Source organism: Garra rufa, chromosome 8 (genome assembly GCF_049309525.1).
Source record: "Garra rufa chromosome 8, GarRuf1.0, whole genome shotgun sequence".
NCBI classification, from domain to species: domain Eukaryota; kingdom Metazoa; phylum Chordata; class Actinopteri; order Cypriniformes; family Cyprinidae; genus Garra; species Garra rufa.
The window spans coordinates 33103003-33117734 of record NC_133368.1 but is presented as its reverse complement, the minus strand read 5'-3'; the positions used below and the strand labels follow the sequence as shown (position 1 = coordinate 33117734).

The window sequence follows — 14732 nt, the reverse complement described above, 5'->3', positions numbered from 1 at the left end:
TCAGCATGACAACAACCCAAAACACACAGCAAAAGTGGTGAAGAAATGGTTAGCAGACAAAAACATTAACGTTTTACAGTGGCCCAGCCAGTGTCCTGACTTAAATCCAATTGAGAATCTGTGGAGGGAGCTAAAGATCAGGATGACGGCAAGGAGACCCTCCAACCTGAAAGAGTTGGAGCTCATCGCTAAAGATGAATGGGCAAAAATACCAGTGGAGACATGCAAAAAGCTGGTCAGCAATTATAGGAAGCGTTTGATTGCTGTAATAGCCAATAAAGGCTTTTCTATTGATTATTGAGAAGGGTATGAATAATTTTGGACTTGACACTTTTTGTTCAAATGTAAATAAAAGATGAGTAATATTTTTTTCCACAATGATATCTTGTCATCATCTTATTATCTTCTGGGAGACGTCCGTGTCATTTCTAATCAAAATAAAACTTGCTGGTTGAATAAAAGTAACTTTAAGTCAGAATTTGCCAGGGGTATGACTAATTTCGGGCTTGACTGTATATACATAATCTTTAAAGCAACAGATTTCTTGCTATCTCTGTACATTAAACTGAGGTGGGAGAAAGTATTTTAACATTGAAAAAAAAATGCATCCTTTAACATGACCTGTGTACTGGTTAAAATGCACTCTTAATTTTTTTAACTTATTAATTGTAGTAATCTCTTACAGCCTCTCAGCCATTTTCTCAAGAGGAATCCCCATTTGTTTCTGGGTTGTAATGCTTCCCTCTAGTGGTGTTATATTTATGGGCAACTTTTTATTGCCAGAGTCTTTGATACAACAGACTGATCAGATGTTTGGCTTTGTTTGAATTTGCAAGACATGAAGGTTTAGCACAGGTTTAGACAAGATAAACATAAAGTTTTTTCCTAATATCAATGAAATATGAAGTATTTTATACTTAAGTGCCACTATTTCACCTCTTCAAGTTGATTTTAGGGCAGCGGTTTTCAACCGTTTTGAACTAAAGGCAATCATTCTCCAATACTATATTCAATAGTCCCACATATTGGATATATTTTCTATGCTATTATTGTTGTTAATATTTTTAATTAAACACTGATTCATTTTCTGATTCTATTGTATATTTTTAATGTTCTGTTTTTTTTAAATAATAATAAAAATAGTTATTCAGAGGAATAGTTCTGTGTATTTAGCATTTAAATTAGTATTTAATGTTAATTTGTATATTAAGTATTTTTAGGTTGTCCTGTGGCCCTCTTGGAAGTTTGTTTTAGGGACTTTTTGTTAACCTTGCACGGTCTATTTTTGTTCACATACAACAAATTACATTTTTCTGTTATTATATTAAAAAGTTATGCAATGTTACAAATACAGCTGAAGTCAAAAGTTTACTTATACCTTGCAGAATCTGCAAAATGTAAATTATTTTACCAAAATGAGAGGGATCATATAAAATGCATGTTATTTTTATTTAGTACCGACCTGCATATAAGATCTTTACACATAAAAGAGTCCATAAGAGAAAATAATAGCTGAATATATAAAAATGACCCCGTTCATAAGTTTACATACACTTTACATACATAAATTATTGAAACTGTTTTTACCTGAATGATGCACAGCTATTTTTTTGTTTTTTGTTTTTGTTTAGTGATAGTTGTTCATGAGTCCCTTGTTTATCCTGAACAGTTAAACTGCCTGCTGTTCTTCAGAAAAATCTTTCAGGTCCCACAAATTATTTGCTTTTTCAGCATTTTTGTGTATTTTAACCCTTTCCAACAATGACACAAATTTTTAAGATACTGTTTTGCATCCTTGAGGACAACTAAGGGACTCGTATGCAACTATTACAAAAGGTTCAAATGCTCACTGATGCTTCAGAAGGAAAAGATGATGTATTATAAAATTTTTGGAATTTGGAAACCAGGGTAAATGTAACTTATTTTGTCTTTTTCTGTAGCTTCTGAAGGGCAGTATTAAATGGGAAACAAATATAATATTTAGGCAAAATAAGAAAAATTGTGCACATCTTCATTCTGTTCACCCTGACTCTTAATGCATTGTTTTTCTTTCTAAAGCATCAGTGAGTGCTTGAACCTTCAGTAATAGTTGCATATGAGTCCCTCAGTTGTCCTCAGTGTTTAAAGAGTGATCTCAAAATTATAGTCATTGTTGGAAAGGGTTCAAATACACAAAAATGCTAAAAAAACAAAACAGAATGTGTGGCACCTAAAGGATTTTTCTGAAGAACAGCACGCACTTTAACTATTCAGGACAAACAAGGGACTCATGAACAACTATCACTAAAATAAAAACACAGTATTTAGAATCAAGGGGATGTAAAATTTTGAATGCGGTCATTTTAAATTGAACTATTTTCTCTTGTGGTCAGGTCAGTACTAAATAAAAAAATAACATGCATTTTGTATGATCCCTCTTATTTTAGTAAAATAATTAACAGATTCTGCAAGGTGTATGTAAACTTTTGACTTCAACTGTATAATGAAGGATTGTTTATTTATTCTGCACAGCTCATATTTCACGGCCTTTTTTAGTCTTTGTATTTAAAAACAAAAATGTCATATATTCGTGATTCTGTAATGAGTCTTGAGTAGACTAAAGACTACTGGCTTAGGGTGAGTGAAATCTTCTAATAAAAAAATCTATTTATAAAACATCCCACATAATTCTCTATTATTAGTTACAATTATTATATTGCTTAAATGTATTTCAAACAGCAAGCAAACACGTCCTGTCACCGAGTGTCATTAGAGCGGGTCCGCTGCGATCCCACAATGCACCGCTGCGCAGCTGCAGATGGAATGTCGCTCGCTAGCCTCTCATGCTAGCTGCAGCATCGCAGTAAAGTTTGACAAACACATGATGAGCGGCTCGAACCCGCCGCCAGCGCTGCACTGACAACACATGCGGTACGTATACTCTTCATCGGAGAGGGTCTTCGTTACAACCAGCCGTGGAAATGTTTGAAGTCCGGCCTGTGTGTGCGTAATGAAACGGCAGCATAGAGATGGAGATCAGGCCGATTTTGAACTACATTCATATATAAAGATACATTAAAGTCATTAGTAAAATATAGTAGTTTTATTAAGCTCACGTCAAATTAAATACGCAGCTGTATCTCTGACAGTGGCAACAGGCAGTCAGTGTTGTGCTCGAGTGTCACTGTAAACACTCATGTACTTTCAGTTTATTTTTTTAGTTTATGCACATCAGCATTATTAAGTCTGTACACATAGAGTTCTTATCGCAGGCCGTTGTATTTTATGTAGGTCGTATTTAGTTTAGGTTGATGATTGACATGTCATATATAACTTGCCTTTTACAAAGTCTATGCGTGTGGATATTCATTTTTTTTCTTCTCCTCTAATCTATTATTAAAGCTCTGAAGCTACAGTCAAGATTGACTTTGTGCATTAAGGGAGAATTAGCTATAGAGATGCTTTGAACCAATATGTATTGTGAAAATGCTATAAAATAAGATTGATTTGACAGTCTCATCTAGTTACATCTGTTATGCCAAAGCTGCAGGATGCCAACCAGCTCATATACGTCAGCCGAATAAGAGAATAATTATGTAAAGGTCATCCTGGGTTAATAATTAATCATAAACAGGTATGTTTGTAAATATTCATATTTATTGGATCAATATCAATGATTAGAAAAGTACCAACAGAGTTAAACACGACTTCTTTCAATATTGTTAATTTTAAAACTTTAAAAATGTTTTTTAAAGAAGTTTCTTCTGTTCACCAAGCCTGCATTTATTTGATCCAAAATACAGCAAAATGTTTTATTATTTAAATAACTGCTTTGTATTTGAATATATTTTAAATTGTAATTTATTCCTGTGATCAAAGCTACATTTTCAGTGTCTTCAGTGTCACATGATCCTTCAGAATTCATTCTAATATTCTGATTTGCTGGTCAAGAAACATTTATTATTATCAATATTTGAAACAGTTGAGTTAAATTTTTTGATCAATAGAGAGATCCAAAGATCAGCATTTATCTAAAATAAAAAGCTTTTGTAACATTATACACCATGCTGTTCAAAACCTTGGAGTCAGTATAATTATATATTTTTTAGGGAAATTATTGAACTAATACTTTTATTTACCAAGGACACTCTAAATTAATCAAAAGTGATGATAAAGACATTTATCAAAGATTTCTATTTCAGATAAATGCTGTTCTTCTGCACTTTCTATTCATCAAAGTAACCTGAAAAAATTCTACTCTGCTGTTTTCAACATAATAATAATAAAAAATGTTTTTTGGAGCAGAAAATCAGAATATTAGAATGATTTCTGAAGGACCACGTGACTGGAGTAATGATGCTAAAAATTCAGCTTTGAAATCACAGGAATAAATTACATTTTAAAATATATTGAAATAGAAAACAGTTATTTAAAAAAAAAGCAGAATTTTTTTTTTTTTCCAGTTTTTGCTGTACTTTGGATCAAATAAATGCAGGCTTGGTGAGCAAAAGAGACGTCTTTAAAAACAAAATCAATACTGTTCAAAAATTTTTGACTGGTAGTGTGTATAGTTTTTTATACAATATACATTGTTTCAGAGCAGCTTCACAGAAATAAAGCAGCTCTACAGCAGCTTTTTGTATTTTAAGCCTTATTAAACTAGTAAGATTTTATGTATTATAATTCATTTTGAGTTAACTTGTTCATAATGAGATGGAGAAGCATGAATACGACATTAAAAAGGCACGAATCCTTCATTATTAAATTAGTTTATGCTCCAGTGGTAATTCTGACAATAACTGTTCAAGACATGTCAAGTCAGATTGAGTTCACTGCCATTTCTCCTCAGCATAGCAGCTGATGAAAATGACTTTTATATGATCGTGCTGGGGTCCTAAAGTCTGAGACTACATTGAAAATATCTTCTTTTTCATTTAAACATTAAAGTAATGTTTTAGTATTTTCAAAAGATGCACAAGATGCTCTGCATTGTTTTCAAATCATGCTGGAGAACATAGATCATCAGGTTTATGTAAGTGAAGTTTGTTTTCTTTAAACTCAAGCTTGTTGTTTCTCTCAGCCAGGTCAACGGAGAGGAAGTGCTGTGAACGCAACTGTGTTGACTGCTGATAGGAATTCTTATGTTGGTCCTGTCTCTTTCTGTATCTTCAGCTCAACTGCTCAGCGTTCAGCGATGAACATTGATGACAAGCTGGAGGGGATGCTTATGAAATGTAGCCCTGTGGGGCTTCACCACTCCTCCAGAGGTTTGGGACCCTCAAGGGTGGATGGAAGAGGAAGGAGAGGCAGTTTGAATTTGACACTTGGGGAACCGAGCTTGGCTAATCATCCCCTTTTGGCAGAGGATGATGATGATGAGGATGAAGATGATGACGAAGACCTGGCAGGTGGAGGCCTGACCTCGCATGACCTGATATCCCAGGATGACCTGATGGTTCATGAGGAGACGGTGAAAAATGACGGACAGGATGAAGCCGCTTTCTCACAGCGAATCTCCCATAAATTACACTATACGCTCAATATCCCAGTAAGTGTACAGCAGTTTGAGCTGATTAAGAGCTAATTACTGCTGCGGTTTAACAGTATTATTTACTGTATTTGTGCAAGTCCCAACAGCCTTGTCAGTGTGTAAATATTGTCTAAAGCAAGTATGCAAATTTGGGCAAATCTAATTAATCAGAATTAAACCGTATTTTGGCTGTGTTATTGTAGCAAAAAATATATATTATTATTGTTAATATTAAAAAAGTGTGCCGTAACAGAAATTCAGTAAATGGACTTAATTAATGATTTTTGTTGTTGTTGTTTGGTTAGGTAAATATAAAGCAGGAGATGAAAGTGCCAGACTCATTGATTCTGAATAAAAAGGAGAAGAAACAGGGGAGGGACCCATCTGACTGTCACAAAAAGAAGAAGAGAAAGCAGCGCTCGCCTGCAAAGGTTTAATATTGTTCATCAGATGCCACTGCTAAATTACCAGTGTGCTTTGAAATACCAGTTCTCTATGTGAGAGATACTTTACATTGCAAACAGTGTGGTAATTTAAAATTTGATGTTTGAACGTATCCTGAAAGTGCTTATTTTGTCTACTTGCTTTTTTTATACATTACCAGTCAAAAGTTTTTTTGTTGTTTTTTAAAGAAGTTTCTTCTGCTCACCAAGCCTGCATTTATTTGATCCAAAATACAGCAAAAACAGTCAAATTTAGATTTTTTTTTAAAGTAACTGTTTTCTGTTTGAATGTATTTTAAAATGTAATTTATTCCTGTGATTTTAAAGTTGAATTTTTAGCATCATTGCCACAGTCACATGATCCTTCAGAAATCATTCTAATTTTCTGATTTGCTGCTCAAAAGCATTTATTATTATGATGTTGAAAACAGCAGAGTAGGAATTTTTCAGGTTTCTTTGATGAATAAAAAGTTCAGAAGCACAGTATCTATCTGGAATAGAAACTTTTGTAACATTATAAATGTCTTTTATCATCACTTTTGATCTATTTAAAGCATCCTTGCTAAATAAAATTACTACCCCCCCCCAAAAAAAATAAATAAATTGACTTTAAATTGAGCTTTTGAATGGTATAATTTATAATGTTACAAATGTTACATCTTTGGATCAGCATATTTATCAAAGAATTCTGATTAGAATGATTTCTGAAGGATCATGTGACCCTGAGGACTGGAGTAATGATGCTAAAAATGTAGCTTTGATCACAGGAATAAATTACATTTTTAAATGCACTACCGTTCAAAAGTTTGGGGTCAGTAAGACTTGTAATAGTCTTTAAAGAAGTCTCTTATGCTCATCACGGCTGCATTTATTTGATTAAAAATACAGAAAAAAACAGTAATATTGCAAAATGTTTTTACAATATAAAATAACGTTTTTTATTTTAACATACTTTAAAATAGAATTTATTCCTGTGATGAAAAGCTGAATTTTTATCAGCTGTTACAGTGTTTATTCAAAATATAAATATTTTATAACAATGTAAATTATTTATTATTAACTTTTAATAAACTTTTATTAACTTAATACATCCTTGGTGAATAAAAGTATTAATTTCTTAAAAAAAAAAAAACTTTTGAACCCAAACTTTTGAACGGTAGTGTATATTCAAATAGAAAACAGTTATTTTAAAAAGAAAAAATGACTGGTTTTGCTCTATTTTAGATCAAATAAATGCAAGCTTGGTAAGTAAAAGAGACTTCTTTAAAAAAACATTAAAAACCTTAAAAGAATGTTGACTTATTTATGTGTACAATTTTGTACAAACATAAGTAACACAGTTACTTATGTTTGTACAATACCACGTAATAATATACTAAAGACTCTGATGCACATCCACCTTTTATTGTGTTTAAAAAAAGCCAGGACATACAGTATTATAGTACTTCAGAATGATGACATGAAAGTCAGGTAGTTTAGAACTATATTTTCTCTATATTGTTAGATTCTCACTATTAATGAAGATGGCTCCCTTGGGCACCAGAACCCAAAATCTCATGTCTGTGAGCACTGCAATGCTGCTTTTCGGACAAACTACCATTTGCAAAGACACGTCTTCATTCACACAGGTAAGTGGTGTAATGTGTTTGTCCTGTGGGAATTATTGACATAAAAAAGAACAAAATAGTAAACAAACATATACTTTTTTCACAGGTGAAAAGCCTTTCCAGTGCAGTCAGTGTGACATGCGCTTTATTCAGAAGTACCTGCTTCAGAGACATGAGAAGATCCACACAGGTAAGCAAAAAGTGATTAAAGGGATAGTTTGCACAAAAATGAAAATTTTGTCAGTAATTACTCACCCTCATGTTCCAAACCTGTAAAACCTTCGGAACACAAATTAAGATATTTCTGATGAAATCCGAGAGCTTTCTGGCCCTACGTAGACATCAATGTGACTGACATGTTTAAGGCCAAGAAAGGTAGTGAGGATATAGTTAATGATGTGACATCAGTGGTTCAGCCGTAATGTTATGAAGGTACAAGAATACTTTTTATGCACAAAGAAAACAAAAATAATGACTTTATTACACAATTTCTTCTTTTCCATATCAGTCTTCGACATGCGTTCACAAAAGTACCATGATGCATGCGTGTGGTGCTGACAAAAAGTATTCTTGTAGCTTTATTACATTGTGGGTGAACCATTAATGTCACCTGGTCTTTTTTTAACGATGTCCTTAGACTCCTTACTACCTTTATGGGCCTCGAAAGTGTCAGTTGCATTGCTGTCTGACAGGGTCAGAAAGCTCTCATCAAAACTATTTTAATTTGTGTTCTGAAGATGAACAAAGGTCTTAATGGTTTAGAACAACGTTTTGGGGTAAACTATCCCTTTAAGAATGTACAGTGAAATCGTTGAAGTCAAAGATCTGTTTATTAATGTAGTCTTTTTCCAGGGAAAAAGTAGGTCTACTTGAATTGCCTAAATTGTTCTTTACATCATTAATAATTGCCTGTAATGTCTCCCCTTCAGGAGAAAAACCTTTTCGGTGTGATGAGTGTGGAATGAAATTTATTCAGAAATACCACATGGAGAGACATAAGAGGACACACAGCGGGGAAAAGCCTTACCAGTGTGACTATTGCCATCAGGTAGGGACAGTCCAAAGCAAAACAGATTTGTGACCCTGGACCACAGTACCAGTCATAAGTGGCATGGGTATAGGCTATTTGTAGCTGTGGCCAACAATACATTGTCTGGGTCAAAACAAAAGTATTGATTCTTCTTTTATGCCAAAAAATATTAGGATATTAAGTAAAGATCATAAATTTCCTGCCGAAAATATATCAAAACTTAACTTTTGATTAGTAATATGCACCGCTAAGAACTTCATTTGGACAACTTTAAAGGTAATTTTCTCAATATTTAGATTTTTGGGTACCCTCAGATCCCAGATTTTCAAATAGTTGTTTTTCGCCAAATATTGTCCTATCATAACAAACCATACAGTGGAAAGCCCATTTATTCAGCTTTCGGAATCTCTGGTTTTGTGCTTCAGGGTCACATTTAATTCTGTGCAATTAAAATGTTAGCATGCATTATACATCAGAGTCATTGTGATGTGTATATTTCCCAACAGTTTTTCTCCAGAACTGACAGAGTACTAAAGCACAGACGAATGTGCCATGAGAATAAGGACAGGAAGGTGCAGAAAGCAGCTGCCAAAGACGGGCCTCTTCGCACCTCAGAAAGCTTGGGCTTCTCTTTCACTGCCAAGGAATGCACACTTCCCAAAAAGAAACGTCAGAAGACCTCTGACAAAAGTCGGGTCACGCTCACAAGTTCCACTATTGACAAAGAGGTTGAAGCTGGTAACGAAGAGAAGACGGAAGACCAACTGACCAAAGGCGAGTGTCTTCCTCTTTACACTGTAGCCACCAAGGTAAAGGACGAGTATGTCGTGACAGATTACTCCGTTGAGCTCCCTGACTCCCCACCTGGCAACCGGCATCTCGCAGGAGAAGAATCTAATGATGAAATCATTAGTCCTCCAAAACTAGTCCTGAAGAAAATCGCCAGCAGGAGAGGCTTGAAACAGCAAGCCCTAGAACAGCCCCAAAGTCTTTCACCCCTATCCTCATTCGAAGAGAGCAAAGTAACGAGATACACGTTTGAGATCGTAGACAACAAAGGCCTGTTGGATGTCGAAACCAATCCTGACATGGAGTCGGTTGACGCCCTACAAGGAGGACAAGCTAAACCAACCGGGAGCAGCACAAACTACGACGACGCCATGCAGTTTCTCAAAAAGAAGCGATACCTCCAAGCAGCCATGGCTAACACTAGTCGAGACTACGCGCTTAACGTGAGCAGCATTGTGTCGCAGCCTTCCGTCACTCAGGCGGCTGTAGCCAGCGTCATCGATGAGACCGTACCCGCTACGATCCTCTCTGAGACTCAGACGCTGAACGTGGAGATCAAGTCTAGTAATGAGAAGAATGTCCTTCCAGATGAGGTCCTGCAGACGCTTCTCGATCACTACTCCAATAAGGCCAACGGGCAAGCAGAGATTTCCTTCAGTGTGGCGGACACCGAAGTCACATCCAGCATTTCTATCAACTCTTCTGATGAGAGCAGCCCCACCGAGGCTTTAGGAACCAGCTCACAAGCGCCCCCGGCCGAGAAGGCCAGCCTTCTACAGGAGTACTCCAAGTTTCTTCAGCAAGCACTGGAAAGGACCAGTCAGAACGACACCTACCTGAACAACCAGAGTCTTACATTTGTAAACGACAGTGCCAGTCTTGCAGGCCAGCCTTTGTTCTCCACAGAGAAGCAGTTCACCTCCCCATCCCGGTTCAGACCGACCATGAACTCTCCATTGAGATCCACCCTGGAGAAACCTAGCTTTAGCCTTTTGGTAGATTCCCAACACTCCTTCTCCTTTTCAGGTGACGAGACAAACCCTTCCTCGGTTTCGCCAACGGAGGACTTCCTCGACCAAGTGACCTCTCCCAAAAAGACAGATGCGCAAAGCATTAGCCAGACATTTCAGATTGCTACTTTCGACCAGAACTTTCGATCTCAATTCCCGAGCTCACGATCTGGAATATCTTCACAGTTTAGCATTGCCAGTGGACAAGTTAGTCTGAGAGGTCACGGCGGAACGGACTTCCCAGAGTTCTCTCTTGTTACTGAAACAAGAACTCAACTAACTTCATCTCCAGATGCTACAAGCAGCCAAACCTTTGGCTAAGCAAGAGCTTTTAATGATTTGAAGCATTTAAAAGGCACTTTATAGTTCTGTCAGTGAAGGCAATGTGATCTCTGTGCAAATACTTATGATTTTCCATCTTTAAACAATCACGCATGTGTGAGAATCAGAAGGAGCAGAGTGATGCACGCATTGGTTTCATTATCAGCCCTTCTAGTGGAAACTATGGGATACTCTTTGTGTCATTGCATTTTTTTGGCTTGGGACGAACGCATTATGGCTTAGCCTGTGCGTTCTAAAATTAGGAATTCAAGCTACTACAACAATGATAATGTAGTAGTCTAAATTACAGGGCCAATGTATCTTCCCCAAGAGAAAACTATACAAAGATCAATTCTGAATTTGGCCTCTTGTTCAGTTCTTTTGCTGGAACAACAGGCTCAACCGACTGACCTAATACTATAGGTCTATAGAAACTACTCTAGCCTAGCATTACAATCGGTTTTGTATTTAATTAGTTTTGTAACATGTTGTCTAGAAAGGTACTGAAAGGGCCTTACTTTGAAAACCCTAGATTGGAGTAAGGCACTTTGTGATTTATGTACTGCAAGTCAATTTCGTTTAAAAAACGAGTAACGTTTTTCTCACCCCTGTCGTTGTAAGCTAATTTGTGTATTTAATCTTTTTGTGCATTGAATGGTTTTATATATAATATTTGCATTCTCTGCTCCCATAAAGAATCTCTCAAAGACACGTTTCATTTAGAGCAATCTGCAGGTGTTGTCATACTGAATTTGTATGGACCTAGCCCAGAATTTTATATAATGAAGTTATATAATCATGAAATATTTTTGCACATTTCTCCTAAGGTTATTGGATCAAAAAATAGATATTCCCCAGCTACTTCTGTGGGAATCAGACTGTCTTGCCAATCAGATTTAGGTGCACATGGGGAACGAGGCATGTGTAGAGGGTTTGTTTTCACATGTCCCACATTTGGGGATGCAGTTTTAGCAATTGTCTAGGGCACTAACAGGTATGCAGCTCTTCATTTGTCATCATTGTGCCTAACTCATTGGTTGGTTCAGACTTACAATAGTCAAAATACAATATACACTAGTAGTCAAAAGTTTTTGAACAGTAAGATTTTTAATGTTTTTTAAAAAAGTCTCTTCTGCTCACCAAGCCTGTATTTATTTGATTCAGTGTACAATGAAAACAGTAAAATTTTGAAATGTTTTTACTATTTAAAATAGCTGTTTTCTATTTGAATATATTTTAAAATGTAATTTATTCCTGTTATTTCAAAGCTGAGTTTTTAGCATCACTACTCGAGTCACATGGTCCTAATATTCTAATTTGCTGCTCAAAAAACATTAATTATTATTATTGTGTTGTAAACAGCTGAGTAGAATTTGTTCAGGTTTCTTTGATGAATAGAACCTTCAGAAGAACAGCATTTATCTAAAATAGAAATCTTTTATAACATTGTATGTCTTTATCATCACTTTTGATCAATTTAATTTCTATAAAATGCTGATCTTTGAATATTTCCAATAATTAAATAATCCTGAAAAACTAAATATTGATAATAATTAAACGTTTCTTGAAAAGCAGATCAGCCCATTAGAATGATTTCTGAAGGATCATGTGACACTGAAGACTGGAGAAATGATGCTGAACATTTAGATTTGAACACAGGAATAAATTACATTTTAAAATATATTCAAATAGAAAGCAGTTATTTTAAATAGTAAAATATATCACAATATTACCACTTTTGTTGTATTTTAGATCAAATAAACACAGGCTTGGTGAGCAGAAGAGACTTCTTTAAAAAAACATTAACATCTTACAGTTCAAAAACTTTTGACTGGTAGTGCACTTTGTTAAAAAAAAAAAGGCATTTTATCACTTTGTTTTCCTTAAGATGATTTAATTTGTTCACAGTCTGGTTTCTTGGGTTTCCAGATCTAATCAACATACAGATTAAATGGCACTTTTGCTCGTGGGCTGTTTTTGTTATTGTTTTTTAAGCACTTTTCAATTCACACCTTCCCTCTACATAATGTACACATCTGATATAATCTATATCAGTGTTGAGTGAAATCAAGAAAGATGATTTAAGAATGTATGGTCTGAGATCATATTTTTATGATTTTTCCTTGTCTCGAAAACACCCCATCCATTAGCAACCATGTCTTTGTATCAGATTCACTTGCTGTTACTTATTGGATTAATATAGAACAAAAAATAAAGTGTAAAGTACTAATATGTATATGTACACATAGCATTTGTTAATTGCACATCTCATTAACTAATCATGTAAATTCAAAGCTTTGTTTCTGTTTTCTCAGATTGTTTATGGAAATTTACCTGCTTGCCCCAAAACTGTATCTTGATTAATCTTAGTTTTATGATTTATATTCGTAGTATCATGCCAAATTGTACACTCATTTCTTTGTAAATCCTTCTTATGTAAATTGTTTAATGGTTTTAAAAACAATTTGCACACAAATTCACTCTGCTCAAGTCCTGTGTGACATTTTACTGTTTTTGATTGCGGACTCTTATGTGTGCCTAAACATTCCTTTATTGTCCCTTTATTTTCCATGTTGTAAATAGGTGTTATGTTTTAAATTTTTGGGAGCGTAGAAAGAGTTCAACATGACATTTGCTGCCATTTTTGGTTTACTCATTCCTACAGTCCCTGATGACTCTTAGCACAACTTTTGTGACAAAATCATGTTTGTGTTGTTTTTAAACTACAAATGTACTGTCCTCTAAGAATTGCCTCTGAATGTCTTTTTAATTACAATTTGATTAAACCTTGTATGGATCTCATACAGCGTCAGAGGAGTTTTTAGGATGTTATTTATCATTTCAATATCATGTGATAACTAAATATTTAATCAATAATTGCTACCGATTCTCCAGAAATTGATGAACGTGAAATGATAATTTGAGGGAAGACCTTAATGCCTTGTTTTTGATTTATTTCCTTTTGGTAAACTGTGTGATGGTTTTTTTTTTTTTTTTTTTTTTGTAAACTCAATTGCTGTTGGTAAAAGGTCATATCCATTTAGACACATGGCTGTTGTCCTTCTTTATTGATTGGGTATTTTAAGTCTCATCTGTTGTTACTGATGGTGGATCATTGCTTTCTTTCAAGTTTAATTCGAGTGGAAAAACTGAATGGTTTTATTTAATAAGAGAGCTTTCTGAATAGTTTTAGACATTTAATTTTATTGGGGAGTGCATGTCCTCTGACTGTGTTTGTACACTGGTTATATTTTTATATGTATCCATTTTATTGTAGCCGAATTATTTCCATAGAATATACTTTAATGCAATACTTTGCCTAAGACTTGGGGAAAAGTTCTGATTGGATGTTTTTGATTGCGTGCCTCTTGTTGTGTAATATTAAATTTACAAATACATCAAGTTGTTGAGTGCTTTTTTTCATGTGTCATGATCACATTATAGGAATGGGTTTATTGCCTTCTTAATAAAAGCAATACTGTGTGAATTTCATAAAACCAGTGAAAATGTCCAAGTTAATGGTCTGAAAATAGCATTCATTTTGTGAAAATATAATTTCTTGTTCTATATATCTACAGTTGCAAAATTATTCAACCCCCCAGAGACTAGAGTACTTTACAGATACAAGCTTTTGCATATGCCATATTTGCTACTCAACTTCAGCACATGTCTAACAGCCCGAGCTAATTCTGTTTTTTTTTTTTCCAAGTTTCTGAAGACTTAATTGTGTTTTAAAACGATTTTGTTCTTTACCATAAAATTAGTGACTTAAAAACAGCAATATTGAATAGGGGTTGAATAATTATGACATAGCTGTTATAAAAAAAAATCCTCAAAAATACATTATTACGGTGCCCGCCAGGGGACACCTTCGGTTCACTTATGTTTGTCGTGGCCACGAGATATTAATTCGTGGGAACGTAATATTATGTCGTGGCCACGAGATATTAATTCGTGGGAACGTCATATTAACTCGTGGGAACGTCATATTATGTCGTGGCCACGAGATCATTTTGTCGAGGT

At 34.9% G+C, this 14732-nt stretch overlaps 1 protein-coding gene across 1 annotated transcript; it reads left to right on the top strand.

The window, feature by feature from the left end:
* The first annotated feature begins 2807 nt into the window (after positions 1-2807).
* Positions 2808-14107, top strand: znf148 (zinc finger protein 148). The gene is made up of 7 exons (XM_073846147.1): positions 2808-2910; positions 5060-5527; positions 5815-5940; positions 7457-7580; positions 7666-7749; positions 8489-8607; positions 9096-14107. The coding sequence occupies exons 2-7, from the start codon at positions 5174-5176 to the stop codon at positions 10707-10709; spliced, it is 2421 nt and encodes an 806-aa protein (XP_073702248.1). The 5' UTR covers positions 2808-2910; positions 5060-5173; the 3' UTR covers positions 10710-14107.
* The last annotated feature ends 625 nt before the right edge of the window (positions 14108-14732 follow it).

Bases quoted from the DNA above. Each gene is read 5' to 3' on its own strand.
- znf148 (XM_073846147.1), top strand. From the start codon at position 5,174: ATGAACATTGATGACAAGCTGGAGGGGATGCTTATGAAATGTAGCCCT. The intron at 5,941-7,456 runs GTTTAATATTGT...CTATATTGTTAG, and splicing joins AGCAGCGCTCGCCTGCAAAG to ATTCTCACTATTAATGAAGA. The intron at 7,750-8,488 runs GTAAGCAAAAAG...TCTCCCCTTCAG, and splicing joins ACATGAGAAGATCCACACAG to GAGAAAAACCTTTTCGGTGT.